This window comes from Cannabis sativa, chromosome 5 (genome assembly GCF_029168945.1).
Source record: "Cannabis sativa cultivar Pink pepper isolate KNU-18-1 chromosome 5, ASM2916894v1, whole genome shotgun sequence".
NCBI classification, from domain to species: domain Eukaryota; kingdom Viridiplantae; phylum Streptophyta; class Magnoliopsida; order Rosales; family Cannabaceae; genus Cannabis; species Cannabis sativa.
Genome location: NC_083605.1, coordinates 52,933,552 through 52,950,210, shown reverse-complemented (window position 1 = coordinate 52,950,210; position 16,659 = coordinate 52,933,552). Strand labels below are relative to the sequence as shown.

The 16,659-nt window shown below is 34.2% G+C and overlaps 1 protein-coding gene across 1 annotated transcript; it reads left to right on the top strand.

Annotated features, from left to right (window-relative positions):
• Window positions 1-416: 416 nt before the first annotated feature.
• Window positions 417-15,875, top strand: LOC115717895 (uncharacterized). The gene is made up of 4 exons (XM_030646865.2): window positions 417-1,052; window positions 11,461-14,691; window positions 15,258-15,409; window positions 15,527-15,875. The coding sequence occupies exons 1-4, from the start codon at window positions 417-419 to the stop codon at window positions 15,873-15,875; spliced, it is 4,368 nt and encodes a 1,455-aa protein (XP_030502725.2).
• The last annotated feature ends 784 nt before the right edge of the window (window positions 15,876-16,659 follow it).

The following is a 16,659-nucleotide window of genomic DNA, read 5'->3' as shown; positions in this document are numbered from 1 at the left end:
GCACAATGGCTCAGGTCAGGTGCGGTGGTGCGTGAAACTCCGGGAAGCAGCTCTGTACAGGGTGGTAATTCTTGTCCTAGATCAGTGGAGAGTATTGGGGATTTGATAGGCAAGAATCATGGTAATGATAATCTTCATGATATCGTGCCAAGAGAGGGGCGGAATATCAGCAAGATAACACAAGGAATAATTGAGGAAGATTTGACTTTAAATGTCAATAGTAATGGAAACTTTTTTGATTCTACTATTACCACAATGGTTGACTCAAAGAGAAGAAGACCCGATTCCACTTTAGGAAACTTTGGGGGTCCACGTATGAATGTAGTTTCGGCTACAGATGATGACATGGAGCAAGATGGTTCGAGGCTTTCAAAAAATGGGTTGGTGGGCTCTGGTTTCCAGGCCTGCCAGGAGCAATGAGTTGCTTAAGTTGGAATTGCCGCGGGCTTGGGAACCTGCGGGCCTCACAATTCTTACGAGACCTTGTGTCTCAAAAGAAGCCCAATTTACTTTTTCTTTGTGAAACTTTATGTAATAAGTCTAGTTTGGAAAGTTTAAGAGCCCAACTGGGGTTTGAAGGTTGTTTTGTGGTGGAAGCCCGTGGTCACAGTGGTGGGCTTGCTCTTCTTTGGAAAGAAGCTAGTGAAGTTGTCATTCAAGGTTTCTCTTTTAATCATATAGATGCCACGGTTCATATGGTGGGGCTGCCTCCTTGGCGTTTCACTGGCATTTACGGGGAGCCAAAAAGAGAACTTCGGTCTCAAACTTGGGACCTTTTTCGGTCACTCAAAAATGATAGCCTTCTCCCATGGTGTCTTTTGGGCGATATGAATAACTTGGGGTCGCACTTAGAGAAGAAAGGAGGAAGGAAGTATCCCGATCGACTCATTGAGGGATTTCTTAAGGCCTTAGACGATTGTAATTTGATCGACATGCCTCTTCTTGGCTACCCGTTCACTTGGGAGAAAGGGAGAAATAGTACCGAGTGGATTGAAGAAAGACTTGACAAAGCTCTCGTCACCAATTCTTGGCTATCAACGTTTCCACAACCTGTTGGGTTTTATGCCCTAAATAAAACTCATTTCAATATAATCAGATTTACTTATTAATATAGATCAGAAATAACATTTAATGTTGCATGGTTCACATGATTTATTTCATGATTATATGTACATAATGTATAGATTCATCTGAAACCCTTTTCACATACTTGATCCTGTTTATTGTGCCGTCAACACATTGGAAAGTAAACATGACTATGTGAATAAAGTTTCCTAGATTTATCAGACATAGGGTTTTACTGATATGATAATCTACAACAGAGTTTACTTGCATTTGGAGAAGTGTTATGTTCTTTCCAGAGCATTAGTTAAAGTAAAGCTCAGGTTGGATGCATGGAGTATGCATCGGAAGGGACCGATATTGAACTTTGACTTAGATTTATTAAACTTACCGTAATATCTATTCAAGTCAATATCGCCTAGTTGATCCTAGATAAAATGATCTTAATCCTGTTATGATTAGGCTCAATCTTGAAAGGCTATTCGTGTTCTTTGATTTGTTAGTTAAGCCTACTTTTAGGTCAGGGTGATACGTACATTTTGGGAACACGGTAGTGCAATTGAGTGGGAGCGCTAGCATAAACATGGAATCTATAGCTTCTATCTGGCGAATAGTAAGCAAAGGATGATCTCCTTCGAGCTTGACCAAACGAAAATAAATGGTGGAGATCTCATTTCACATAAGTTGAAATATCATTTATACGGGGTCAAGTGTTTTAAGGATAAAATACATAGTAGGGTGTTACGGTAATTTAATCCCTTTACTGTGTAGATCATTCATATAGAGGATCATTGATCACATTAGGATTATAACAATGGATAACTAATGATGTGTCTATATGGTGGAACATATAGAGCATTCTATATACTGAGAGTGCAATTCTAAGTTCTATGCGTGGATTCAACGAAGAATTAATAAGTCAGTGAATTTTAGTCCTAAATTCTTGATCTACTTATTGGAAGCTCGGTTATATAGACCCATGGTCCCCCCACTAGTTGAGATAATATTGCTTGTAAGACTCATGTAATTGGTTTTGATTAATCAATTATAATTCTCAAATTAGACTATGTCTATTTGTGAATTTTTCACTAAGTAAGGGCGAAATTGTAAAGAAAGAGTTTATAGGGGCATATTTGTTAATTATGATACTTTGTATGGTTCAATTAATAAATATGATAAATGACAATATTATTTAATAATTATTTATAGTTATTAAATAGTTAGAATTGGCATTTAAATGGTTGAATTAGAAAATTGGCGTTTTTGAGAAAATCAGATGCAGAAAAGATAAAACTGTAAAATTGCAAAAAGTGAGGCCCAAATCCACTTGTATAGGGCCAGCCACTTTTGTAGGAATTTAAACTGATTTTTTCATTATTTTAATGCCAAATAATTCAAACCTAACCCTAGTGGAATGCTATAAATATATAGTGAAGGCTTCAGGAAAATTACACTTAAATTTTCTATTTTTCCTTCAGAGAAAAACCTGAGCCTTTCTCTCTCCCTATCTTTAGCTGCCACTTCTTCTTTCTCTTCCCTCTTCAATTTCGAAAATCTTAGTGTGAGAGTAGTGCCCACACACAACAAGTGATACCTCAATCATAGTGAGGAAGATCGTGAAGAAAGATCATCAGCAATGGAGATTCAGCATCAAAGATTCAGAGAAAGAGATCCAGGTTCAGATATTGATAATGCTCTGCTACAGATAGGAATCAAGGGCTAGATATCTGAACGGAAGGAGTCATTTAATTCCGCTGCACCCAATGTAAGGTTTCTTAAACTTTATATGTGTTTAATTTATCGTTTTAGAAAGTTCATATTTAGGGTGTTAATAAACATACTTGTGAGTAGATCTAAGATCCTGGTAAAATAATTTCCAACAACTGGCCTCAGAGCCATGGTAATTGATTTACTTGCAAGAAATTTGGACTTTAAAACGATTGTTTGTATGTTCTTTGGATGGTATCATGTTGTATTGAGTGTTATTTGATGATTGATTGATGTTTGTGAAATTTTCGTGAAAAATAATTGCGATTTTATCTCTGGAATTATTTTTATTGGATAGTATGGAAAAAATTAAGCAAGTTAGCCTTTTACAGAACTTAATTTGGATTTTATTTGAATTAGTTATGATTTTTTGAAGATTTGAAAAAATCGGGGCTGTGCTGGTATTTTCCTGCGATCGCAAATCTGTCCGTACAGTTTCGAATTTTTTCGTTTTTCTTCGATTTTTCATGCTTTTTCATGTAATTAACTTCCTATTTTTTGTATGGTTTTGTATATATACTATTACTATTCCTAATTCAATTCTAATTATCATTTTGAATTAATTTAATATTTTTTAAATTTAATTCAAGATATTAGTGTAATTTGAATTTGAATAGAATTAGTATCTATCTTCTTGCTTAAAAATCTATCTTATTTTTAAATTTGATTATATCTTATTTTTTTTAAATTTAAGGTCAGATTTTATAAGATATTTATAAAATCTTTTAAGATATTTTTAAGATATCTTATCTTTTAAGATATTTTTAATTATATCTTATTTTTAAGATTTTTTTTAAAAAATTAAATCTTTTTAGATATTTTGACCTTATTTAAATTTAAAGTAAGATATTTATAATCATGTAATTTTAAATAGATATAAGATATTTTGCTAACTTTTAAATTTTGTTATTTTATTTATTTAAATTAAATTTAAAATCTGAAAAGATATTTCATTTATCTTTTCTAATTTTTATTTAATTTTTATTTTTAAAATAACATTTAATTTTTAAAAGTAGTTAGCAAATTTTTGAAATGATATTTAGGTTGGTTGAAACCTAATTTTTCAAAAATTGTAGGTTTAATTTTAAATTAATTTTTTTTTTTAAAATTTCGAATTTTTCAAATTTTTTTTTAAATTTTTCGAATTTTTTTTATTATTTAATTAATTATTTTCGAAATTAATAATTTAATTTAGAATTAAATAAATCCTACATCCAACTATCCAGCTAACCCTGTTGCAGGAGTATATGTTTTAGCTTGTTTGTAAGTTTTTAAAACCTATTATTACTTGATTGCAAATAGCCATGGTTACTTTTTGCCAGATCTAATGATCTGATGGCTCCCTTGGTCAAGATAATAATTTGTAACAGGTATAATTTACAATCTTCTTTCATCTGTGTATGACCTAGCAACATGATAGGACCCATCCAAAGTGTGCATGTGTGAGCCTATGTGTTTAATTTTATTATAGATGCATATAGGTTGTTGTTGCTAAAATAAATTATCATAGTTCTTGATAGAATTTATTTAGGCCCATTTAGTTATTGGGCTTATTCAATTAATAACAGTTGTTCTTATTAAGGTTAAATTCCTCTCTTTTGGGCCTTGTGTGAGAGTTGGGAGCCATAGAAGTGGGTACGACATACTGAACCCAGCACCCCCTCACACAAACCACCCCAATTGTGAAGGCCCATTTGCCTGATTTGAACAACTGTACTAGGTTAATTACACTAGTTTAACCTAATAAAATTGATTAGCAACATAATTAATTTCATTTATTTTGAAATTAATTTAAGAAAAATATAGTTTAAAGAATTTTTTTTATTCTAAGCTAAACTATATGTATTTTCTTGTATTTAATTAAATATAGAATTATAACCATCTAGATTCTTTCTGGAGCTTAATTTAAATTTTTCATTAAATATTCCTATTTAAGTTGATATTTAGTTATCTACAACTAACCAACTTAAATCTGAATATCTTTTGAATTTCAAATTTCAAAATTAAGTTGAGGAATTTTAGGCATTGGTTATTAAGATTCTTTAGATATTTTTTAAGTTAATATCTTTTCGAATATTAACTTAAAATGGAATATTTTCAAATTAAGTGGTTACAACTTAATTTTTGATATTTAATTAAATTTAAATTTGAAAAATATTTAAGTTCTAGATTTTTTCTAATACAACTTAAATTAGATATTTTTTCAAATTTTGTGGAAAAGATACTTAGTCAAATAAGATATTTTCTAGATAGTTATTTCTAGACTACTTATTATTTCTAATATTAAATAGGAAAATATTATACATTGTGAAATTAATTATTTAAATAATTAATTTTGGTACAATTTATTTTAAGTATATTTTTCCTAGTATTAAACTAGAAATTAATAATTAAGCCTTCTCTACACTTAATTATTTATTTCTTGAATTTAATACATTTAATTAATTTGAAAATTAAATATCTAAGTTGATTTTTATCATCATACTTAAATATTTTTTTTTCATGACATTTAATTAAATAGAAAATTATTTTTAGTTGAAATTTAATTTTTCAACTAAATTTAAATAATTTTCAAAATATATTTTTTCTTTATTTTATTAATCAATTTTCGAAATTGCATTTCTTAAATGCTAGAATTTCGAATTTTATCTTGAAAAATAGATTAAGTTGTAAATTAATTATTTTAATTAATTCTTGGATCAACTTAAATCAATGATTTTTTCATTTATTGATTTATTTAAAATAAATTGAATTAAAGTATATTATTAGAAATTGAATTAATTAGTCAAAGAAAAATCTAGATAGGTGATATTTTTGCTTGAAGTATTTTTCTAGTGTATTTAATTAAATAGAAAATTAATATTTAAGTTGATTTTCATCATCATACTTAAATATTTGAAATTTTTCTTATATATTTAATTAAATAGGAAAATTATATTTTTTGTTGTAAATTAATTTTATTAATTAATTTTGGGCCAACATTAAATTAGAATAATTTTTCCAGGATTTATTTTTTATTTTAATATGCATTTTTCGAAAATTGTATTCTTATATACTTTAATTTTTCGAAATGCAATATATATTTATAGAAAATTAAATTTGAGTTGTAAATTAATTTAAATTAATTTTGTAACAACTTAAATATTTTTTCTAAATATTTATTGGAAATTGTTACTAAGATGGAAATAATTCATGTTATTTTCATATCCATCTAAGTAAAATTTATAAATATTAAATTAAAATTTATATTTAGAATTTTTCATTCTAAATTGGAAATTTTAAATAAATATATATTTAAAATAAATAAATTAAATAAAGAGAATCAAAGAAAATACAACTCACTTTAAATAATGAGCTTGATTATTATTAAGATATTCGATCTCCATTGTTGGTCTTACAAAAGTTAAATGTTTTCAATATAACCTCGAGACGCTAGACTTCGTCCCCCTATGGATGGTTATTCGTTGAACGCATTTAACACCGTAAGATTTCATTTGATAAGTGTTTTGTAAGTTTTCGTCTCTATTAGACTCTCCCCTACGGTGACTACTTAGAGATAAACTTATGAAACATGAAACAATGGTGGAAGCTCATAAAATGAGAATAACCTTGACTCTCGCCTACCGGGACAACGTTGGATTCTTATTTTGATCGAATAAAAGGTTGCTAGAATGGTTTCTATTTTAGATGAGCTGACAACTCTATTCAATAAATGCTGCTTTGACTCTCGCCTACCGGGACACTGTATCAGTTTGTTGAAAACCTTGGAAATTATATAGGATTGTATGTTTTAGTATTTTCACTAGTCATTCCTACTTGCTATATGTTTATAATTTCTGAATTGTGTATGAATTTATATTGAACCATGTTATTTTCTGTTATTAAGTTGTAGTTTAATTTCGAATCTTCATTGTTGGTCTAACATGTTTGTTTTTCTAATGAGAAAAATCCCTAATGGATTTTCACCATTAGACATACATAATAGTGTAAGATCTCGAAAGATAAGTATTGTATATGCGACATCTAACTGTTCATCAATTGATGACACCTTAGACTAGTATTTTTACAATATGAAACAAGAAGATTACATAAATAAGATTACTTTGTCTTTCGCTAATCGAAGCATCGTTGGATTCTTATTTTAAACGAAATTATCCTAATTCCTCTTAGCTTATTCATTTTGAATTAGCTTCAAAACATATCATTGGATGAATGGTCTATAAATCATTTCATGTCATTCTATATTTTCTCTTAAGAAATTAAATGACGCATATGATTATAATCCCGAAATTCTATTCCCAATTGATATAAATCCTCAATCTTAGAAATCTCCTACTTGTATGGGCAAATCTGACTTAGAGTTTGTATTAGTAGTGCTGGTCCAAGATAGAATTACTCATTATATTTGGTATAAATTTAAGTCTTTGACTTTAATTTTAGATTCCAAATAGAAATTTTCTTAAATTTCTAATTCCAGAATACAATACAGTTACACTTTCTCAAGTGTTTAATATCCATCTTTTATTAATGGATTAAAACTGTATGGAATATGAGTTAGGTATTCTGTGACCAGGATCCACTTGAAGTATTCAAAGAACTCTTTGATGTAACTAAGCCTATGTCATCAATAGACACTACCATTTTTTTAATCTATGGCATTTGTATCTTGTTCATAATGGATTTGACAAGATCAATCTCTGCAAAGAGTTAATATGCCTATATCCAGTGAAAGTAAGTTCATCTCATTCGCAGATGGATGTACATTCAGGGGTGGATATGAGTTTTTCGTTGTATTCTTAAAACGATAACTCTAGATTATACCTTTTAGCAAAGAAATTTGAAATGTTTGAAAAATTTCATTAATTTCTAGCAATGGTTAAAACCATTAACGTAAGTGGTTAAAGATCTTGCGAACTGATAGGGGTGGAGAAATAGTTAGTAGATATGCAGTTCAAAGATCATTAATTTGATTTTTGCATTATATCCAAACTTACCTCCCCAGAAATTTCGAGTTGCATATTGATGATTAGTTACTAGTCGTTGCCTAAATCCTTCTATGGTAATACAATTTCAGAATGATGTAATGGTTGGGTACTTAATGTAAATCATTACTAGATTCATGGATGACCTAATCAAAATCTTAAGAAAAGCTAGAACTGTTAACCATGGTTTGTTAGCTATTCTAAGTGATTAGGGGTGGACCATCCCATTGTCAATAGATAAGAAAGTGTTTGTTCAAACAAATACTACTTTTCTAAGAAAATGACTAAGTCTGAAAAACAAGTAGCAAATAAAGGAGATATTTATTTCTTGATTCCAAAAGTGTTCTATCATCTTATATAACATATGATGATCCCACTGCCTCTGTTGTCTTGTCACAACCGAAGAGATCAATACCATTTAGTTTTTTTCGACATAATTCACGGTACCTTGTCGTAGTGGGAGAGTTCCTAGGAACTCACCTTCTTATGACTTGGGAGACACTAGTGATTAAAATCCATTGTGAGTTTAAACAAGTAATGGATTGTCAAGATAAGAAACTAAGAAGAAAAGCCAATAGAACTATGGTTTAATCCATTCACATGGAATAACCTAAAGTTTTCTATTACAAGGACATAAAAGGAAATTTTAGTTTATAAGTCCATTCAATGGACTTAACAAAACTTCCTGTTCCTAGTATTATAGGTTTGAGTTTATCTAAACCTATGGCTTGTGGTATACCTGGTAATTACTTACTCTAATGCAAGCAACTTACTTTAGTAAGATGCTGAAGCATTTTCTTTCTAATGGCAATCTATAGAAGCTTCACAACTTCTTAGGCATAGATTTTATTTATCTAAGGAAAAGTCTTAACTATTCCAGAAAAGATAAAGCCATGAAAGAATTTCTTATATCAACAGTGAGAGGTCTTAGATATGCTTTTGTATGCCTTAGACCAGACACCTGCTGTCGAGTGGGAGTAATGAGTAGGTATCAGATTAATCCAGGAGAAGAACATTGGAAGACAATCAAGTAAATCCTAAGATTAAGAAGACGAACTATATGTTAGTCTATAAGAGTGTGTTTAAAACTCTTAGACTACACCACATCAGATTTCGAAATTTGCCTATGTGCTAGTAAATATTTCTGATAAGATGGTGGTTACTCTGGGGGTGGAATAGTGATTTTGGAGAAGTGTAAAAACTTATCTGAAGTCTCTAGGTCTACCAGAGAGGGACTGAATGTTAAGGTTGCAGGAAAGATACTTATTCAGTCTAAGGAACGTTCTATACATCTTTGGCACCCTTCCAAATTGCCTTAAACTACTAGTGTTAATTTCCTGATTAACCAAAAGTAGTTGCCAAAGATATAGAATCCAGTATCCCAAGAGAGTAGACATATAGAGAGGAATTTCACATTATCAATGATTTTGTGATTAAGGAAGAGTAATGGTGGAGAAAAGGTTGTGGTTAATTCAACCTTTCAGATCCTATTACGAGGAGTTTACTACTACTACACTTGATTTGTATATCAAGGTGTTGAGATTATTTGAAACGCACTTTTTGTTTTATATTAGTGCAAGTGGGAGTTTGTTGGGTTTTATGCCCTAAATAAAACTCATTTCAATATAATCAGATTTACTTATTAATATAGATCAGAAATAACATTTAATGTTGCATGGTTCACATGATTTATTTCATGATTATATGTACATAATGTATAGATTCATCTGAAACCCTTTTCACATACTTGATCCTGTTTATTGTGCCGTCAACACATTGGAAAGTAAACATGACTATGTGAATAAAGTTTCCTAGATTTATCAGACATAGGGTTTTACTGATATGATAATCTACAACAGAGTTTACTTGCATTTGGAGAAGTGTTATGTTCTTTCCAGAGCATTAGTTAAAGTAAAGCTCAGGTTGGATGCATGGAGTATGCATCGGAAGGGACCGATATTGAACTTTGACTTAGATTTATTAAACTTACCGTAATATCTATTCAAGTCAATATCGCCTAGTTGATCCTAGATAAAATGATCTTAATCCTGTTATGATTAGGCTCAATCTTGAAAGGCTATTCGTGTTCTTTGATTTGTTAGTTAAGCCTACTTTTAGGTCAGGGTGATGCGTACATTTTGGGAACACGGTAGTGCAATTGAGTGGGAGCGCTAGCATAAACATGAAATCTATAGCTTCTATCTGGCGAATAGTAAGCAAAGGATGATCTCCTTCGAGCTTGACCAAACGAAAATAAATGGTGGAGATCTCATTTCACATAAGTTGAAATATCATTTATACGGGGTCAAGTGTTTTAAGGATAAAATACATAGTAGGGTGTTACGGTAATTTAATCCCTTTACTGTGTAGATCATTCATATAGAGGATCATTGATCACATTAGGATTATAACAATGGATAACTAATGATGTGTCTATATGGTGGAACATATAGAGCATTCTATATACTGAGAGTGCAATTCTAAGTTCTATGCGTGGATTCAACGAAGAATTAATAAGTCAGTGAATTTTAGTCCTAAATTCTTGATCTACTTATTGGAAGCTCGGTTATATAGACCCATGGTCCCCCCACTAGTTGAGATAATATTGCTTGTAAGACTCATGTAATTGGTTTTGATTAATCAATTATAATTCTCAAATTAGACTATGTCTATTTGTGAATTTTTCACTAAGTAAGGGCGAAATTGTAAAGAAAGAGTTTATAGGGGCATATTTGTTAATTATGATACTTTGTATGGTTCAATTAATAAATATGATAAATGACAATATTATTTAATAATTATTTATAGTTATTAAATAGTTAGAATTGGCATTTAAATGGTTGAATTAGAAAATTGGCGTTTTTGAGAAAATCAGATGCAGAAAAGATAAAACTGTAAAATTGCAAAAAGTGAGGCCCAAATCCACTTGTATAGGGCCAGCCACTTTTGTAGGAATTTAAACTGATTTTTTCATTATTTTAATGCCAAATAATTCAAACCTAACCCTAGTGGAATGCTATAAATATATAGTGAAGGCTTCAGGAAAATTACACTTAAATTTTCTATTTTTCCTTCAGAGAAAAACCTGAGCCTTTCTCTCTCCCTATCTTTAGCTGCCACTTCTTCTTTCTCTTCCCTCTTCAATTTCGAAAATCTTAGTGTGAGAGTAGTGCCCACACACAACAAGTGATACCTCAATCATAGTGAGGAAGATCGTGAAGAAAGATCATCAGCAAAGGAGTTTCAGCATCAAAGATTCAGAGAAAGAGATCCAGGTTCAGATATTGATAATGCTCTGCTACAGATAGGAATCAAGGGCTAGATATCTGAACGGAAGGAGTCATTTAATTCCGCTGCACCCAATGTAAGGTTTCTTAAACTTTATATGTGTTTAATTTATCGTTTTAGAAAGTTCATATTTAGGGTGTTAATAAACATACTTGTGAGTAGATCTAAGATCCTGGTAAAATAATTTCCAACACAATCATCATTGCTCAACTTGGAGTTCTCAACAAGCGATCATTGCCCTTTGTTGTTAATCTTTAAAGGTAACACTCCTCTAGTTTCTTTTCGTACTTTTCGTTTTGAGAATGCTTGGCTCCGGGAACCTTTGTGTGAGAAGCTTGTTGAAGGTTGTTGGAAGAGTTAGGGTTCAGCCACCATTCAAGAGAAAATTCATCAATGTGGCGAAGTATTGGGGAGATGGGGACGGGACATAACTGGGAATTTTCGAAAGCGCATCAACGAATGCAAGAGTCAAATCCGAAATTCCAAGTGGGGTAAAGACCCTATTTCCATCCAACAACACAAAGAAGGGAAGGACAAGTTGGCAGAAGTCTTGGCTCAAAAAGAAATATTTTGGAAGCAAAGATCGAAGCAATTCTGGCTCAACTCGGGCGATAACAACAGTAAGTACTTTCATTCAATTGCTAATTCTAGGAAGAGAAATAATAGTATTTCCCGTCTTCAAGATAGCAATGGAGATTGGGTTACATGGGAGACGAGTTTGGCAAATGTTATCACTAGCTATTTCCATGATTTGTTCTCATCATCTAGTGTTAACTTGGGCTCGGTTTTGGATGGTATTCGGCCAACTGTTAGCCGTGAGCAAAATGAAGACCTCTTGAGAACAATTTCTGAGGAAGAAGTTAGAAACGCCCTCTTTCAGATGCATCCTGACAAGTCACCTGGGTCCGATGGTATGACACCAGCTTTCTTCCAAAAGCATTGGGGAATAGTTGGGACTTATGTGGTCAAGTTTGTTCGGGATTTCTTTGATTCGGGTCAGTTTCTGGATTCCATAAATGATACTCATATTGTTCTTATACCAAAGAAGAAAAATCCCTCCCAAATGGGCGACCTTCGGCCAATCTCGCTTTGTAATGTCATTTATAAAGTCGCCTCCAAGGTAGTGGCCAATAGAATGAAGAATGTCCTCAACTTTGCTATCTCAGAAACTCAGAGTGCGTTTGTAGCGAGAAGACTAATTTCAGACAACATTATGGTGGCTTTCGAAGTCATGCATTATTTGAAAAGGAAGACTACTGGAAAAAAGGGATACATGGCACTTAAACTTGACATGAGCAAGGCTTATGATCGTGTTGAGTGGGGTTTCTTGGAAGCTATTCTTCGGGTAATGGGGTTCAATAATCGATGGATTGGTTTGGTTCTAAGCTGTGTCAACTCGGTTCAATACCATGTTATAAATAGTGGTCAGAGACTGGGGCCGATTACTCCAACCAGAGGAATCCGCCAAGGGTGTCCTTTGTCTCCGTACTTGTTCATTGTTTGTGCGGAAGGTTTCTCATCGCTGATAAGGTCTTTTGAGTCGTCTCGATGGCTCACCGGTTGTAAAGTGGCTAGAAGCGCTCCCACCATTTCCCATCTCCTGTTTGCAGATGATAGCTATATTTATTGTCAGGCCACTGATGAAGAAGCAAGTCGTGTTCTTTCCCTCCTTCGGTTCTTTGAAGATGCCTCGGGTCAGAAAGTTAATCTCCATAAATCTTCAGCCTTCTTTAGTTCCAACACGAGTTCGGTTACAAGAAGTCGGATTTGCAACTCGATGCGTATCCAAGAAGCTGGGGTGGATAGTACGTATTTGGGTCTTCCTAGTATTGTGGGTCGTAACAAAAATGCTGTCTTGGGCTTCCTAAAAGAGAAGATGAGGAAAAGGATCAATAGTTGGGAAGGAAAATTCCTCTCTCGGGCTGGGAAAGAGATTCTCATTAAATCAGTGGTTCAATCTCTTCCCTCATATGCTATGAATGTCTTCTTACTCCCGGTTGGAACTTGCAAAGAACTCGAAAAGATGATGGCTAGTTTCTGGTGGAAGTCTAATAACTCTTCGGGTAGTGGAAGTGGTATTATTTGGATGAATTGGGATAGATTGACTAAACACAAATTCGAAGGTGGCATGGGATTTCGATGCTTGCGGGATTTTAATCTTGCAATGCTTGGCAAGCAGGGTTGGAGATTACTGTTTCGCCATGAATCCATAGTGGGGAAAGTCTTCAAAGCAAGATACTATCCTCATGGGGACTTTCTTTCTGCAGAGCTCGGGTCAAACCCAAGCTTTGTTTGGAATAGTATCTTTGCTGCCCGGGATGTTGTAAAAGCGGGGCTGAGGAAAAGGATTGGTGCGGGATTGTCTGTGCAAATTACATCAGATCCATGGCTACCTATTGTTGATCGAGCCTCTCCAATTCCTGTTGTGCCAGGCCTTGAACACTTCACAGTAAATAGTCTCTTCCAAATAAACAATAGAAGCTGGGATGTCGATGTGGTAAGGGATTTATTCTCTCCTGAAGATGCTTCTATTATTCTTGGAATTCCCTTAAGTGCGGTTGATGCAGACACTTGGTATTGGGTCGCTGAGAAGAATGGTTTTTATTCAGTTCGTAGTGCTTACCATTTGCTCCAAACTCTAAAGCATCCGCCGGGCTTGTCAGAACCAAATAGTAGTTGGAAGATTTTATGGTCTCTTAAGGCACCTCCGAAAGCTAAGGACCTTGTTTGGAGAGCGGCCTCTAATTGCCTCGCTACCAAAGTCAACCTTTGCATCAAGAAGGTTTTGATCGAAAATACTTGCCCCATGTGCGGAGTCTTTGCTGAAACCGAATTGCACGTTCTGGTTACATGTACTTTCGCTTGGGCGTGTTGGGAATTTGCTGGTCTGGCGGCTGCAAACCGAGAAGCCTCTTCTCTCGGTCATTGGCTGAGTGATTCTTTTAGCCGCTTGCAAGGGGAGCTTCATAGCAGAGTTGTCATGGTGTGTTGGGCAATTTGGTGTGCTCGTAATGATCTCATATGGCAGCAGCGATCTCGTAGTGTGAAGGACGTGGTTAATTTTGCTAATTCGAGTCTTGATCAATGGTTGAAAGCTCAAGGAAAGGGTAACATTCCCTTGTTGTCTCCTCTCAAAGATGGAGATGGTGCGGAGCTTTGGTTGAAGCCGAGTATAGGAATCAAACTCAATGTCGATGCAACCATTTTTGAAAGTTCTTCAAAGCACGGGTTCGGGTGTGTTGTCCGAGATACTGAAGGCACCTTGACTGCTGCCTTTGCTGGTGTGAAAACTGGCAGCGTGTCCCCTGAGTTGGCCGAAGCTATGGGCATTCGGGAAGCATTGAGTTGGCTGAAAAATCACCCCTTCTCCCAAGCTATCGTCGAGACCGATAGCCTTGTGTGTGCTGAATCCATTCGTAGTGCAGAGGTGTTCGCCTCTTCCTTCGGTTCAGTGGTGAATGATTGTAAGAAACTTCTTGAAAGTTTGAGTAATGTGTCACTTTTGTTTGTTAAGCGTTCTGCGAATTGTGCTGCGCATTTTGTTGCCCGGCACTCTATTTCCCTTGCTGAACGCATGTTTTCTATTAATAGTGTTCCTACGGACTTGATGTCTATTCTTGAGAGCGATTGCTCGATTTAATAAAGAACACTTCTTTCAAAAAAAAAAAAATTAAAAAAGTAAAAATATTTCTCAAAAATATGTTTTATAAATTTGATGAGCGTATGTAACATGTTCGTAGTACAAAGCATATCTTTCTTTGGACCAGGAAATAAACTTGGTATTATTTTTTACTTTTTGTGTTTGGTTGATGATTTCTAAAAACAATGTAACACTTTTTTAATCAGTTTTCTATTTTTAAAATTGACAAAGTGAAAAAAAAAAAATTCAAAAACATGTTCTATAAAACTATTTTTACTTTTCAATTTTTTAATTGAGAATCAAAATTTTAAAAACAAAAAAAAAATCATTTTCAATATTTTTTTAAACAATTTTTTTTTAATCAATATCTTGGACTTCGATCATGACCCAAACCCAAGTCCCCCCACGGTCCTAGTGCTGAACCCTGCCTCTGACTTGAACCCAAATCCGACCCCAGACTTAGACTCGACGTAAATAAAATCAAAAAATGAAAATGAAAATGAAAATGAACTTTACAGAACACACTTAATGTGCAAGATAAAGAGATCAGACACCTAAGACAGCAAGGTGCTCCTGTAATCCCTACTCCAGAAATGCAAGTAGCTCTTGCCTCTACGGTGCAGGTAGGACCAGTCGCTGCAGTGAACCGAATGGAACCACTGTATGAAAGGTTCTGCAAGTAGGCACCTCCAGTCTTCCTGGGAGGTCCCGATGTTAAGAAAGCTGAGCAGTGGCTAACGGTTATTACTAGAATTCTAAACTTTATGGGCGTCACTGATAATGATAGAGTTGCATGTGCCACATTCCAGTTCAAAGAAGACGCTTTGGTATGGTGGGACATGGTGTCCATGACTCATGATGTTACTACGATGACCTGGGAAAAATTCCAGGAATTTTTCAATGCAAAGTACTATAATGAGGCAGTTAGAAGCGCGAAAAGGAAAGAATTCACTCAACTGACGCAGAAAGAAAATATGAGTGTTACTGAATACACAACTCAGTTTGACCGCTTGGCAAGATTGGCCTCAAGGATCGTGCCAACCAATTTTAACAAGAAAGAGAAGTATCTGGATGGATTGAATTCGAAGATAAGACATGACTTAATGATCACTACTGATGACAACACCACCTGTTGATATGGTGGGTAAGGCACTACGAGCTGATGGCGCAGTGGAGTGCACCCTAGAGTCTCGAGGGACTCAGGTTGTTGGTAGGGCTCCTACTCCTCCTACATCAGGCTTTAGTAGGGGAGGTAGTGGCTCGACCACTGACCAAAAAGAAAGGCACCTACTACATACGGTGGCTTTAGTTAGAACAAGAGGTTCCGAGGGAACCAGGGCTGAGGTAATCGTCAGGGTAGCTTTGAAACCCGATACACTTACCCAGAATGCCCCAGTTGTGAAAGCATCATCTGAGAGAATGTAGAAGGCAAGGGTGCTTCCAATGTGGTATGTCAGGACACTATAAAAGGGACTGCCCCCAACTCCAAAAAGAATAACAGAAGACTGCAACAAAACCTGCACCATCGAGGGTGCTCACAATAACTCAGGCTGATGTAGAAGCTAGCCCCTCACTGTAGCCCCTCACTGGTAACAGGTCAGCTCTCGGTCAACAACTAGGGCCACTCATTCTTATGTGGCAGCCAGAATCTTTAGTAAATTAGGTAGACCGCATGATAGTTATGATACAGGGTTTGGAACCCTACTTTCTAGCGGAGAATTAGTCATCTCCAAAAGGTGGATTAGGTAAATGTCGATCAGAATCGAGGATAGGGAGTTGAGTGCTGACTTAATAGAAATGGATTTAACAGATTTCGATATTATACTGGGAATGGATTTCTTATCCAAGTACTCATCCAATATTGATTGTAAGCGGAAGATGGTAATCTTCCCACTAGAGAGTGAGGAACCGTTTGTTTTT

What these genes read in the sequence shown, in the direction of transcription:
- LOC115717895 (XM_030646865.2), top strand. Translation starts at nt 417, where the DNA reads ATGAGTTGCTTAAGTTGGAATTGCCGCGGGCTTGGGAACCTGCGGGCC. An exon ending in GCATGTTTTCTATTAATAGT is followed by an intron (nt 14,692 to 15,257) that starts GTTCCTACGGAC and finishes TGAACTTTACAG; the next exon opens with AACACACTTAATGTGCAAGA. An exon ending in ATGGAACCACTGTATGAAAG is followed by an intron (nt 15,410 to 15,526) that starts GTTCTGCAAGTA and finishes TGATAATGATAG; the next exon opens with AGTTGCATGTGCCACATTCC.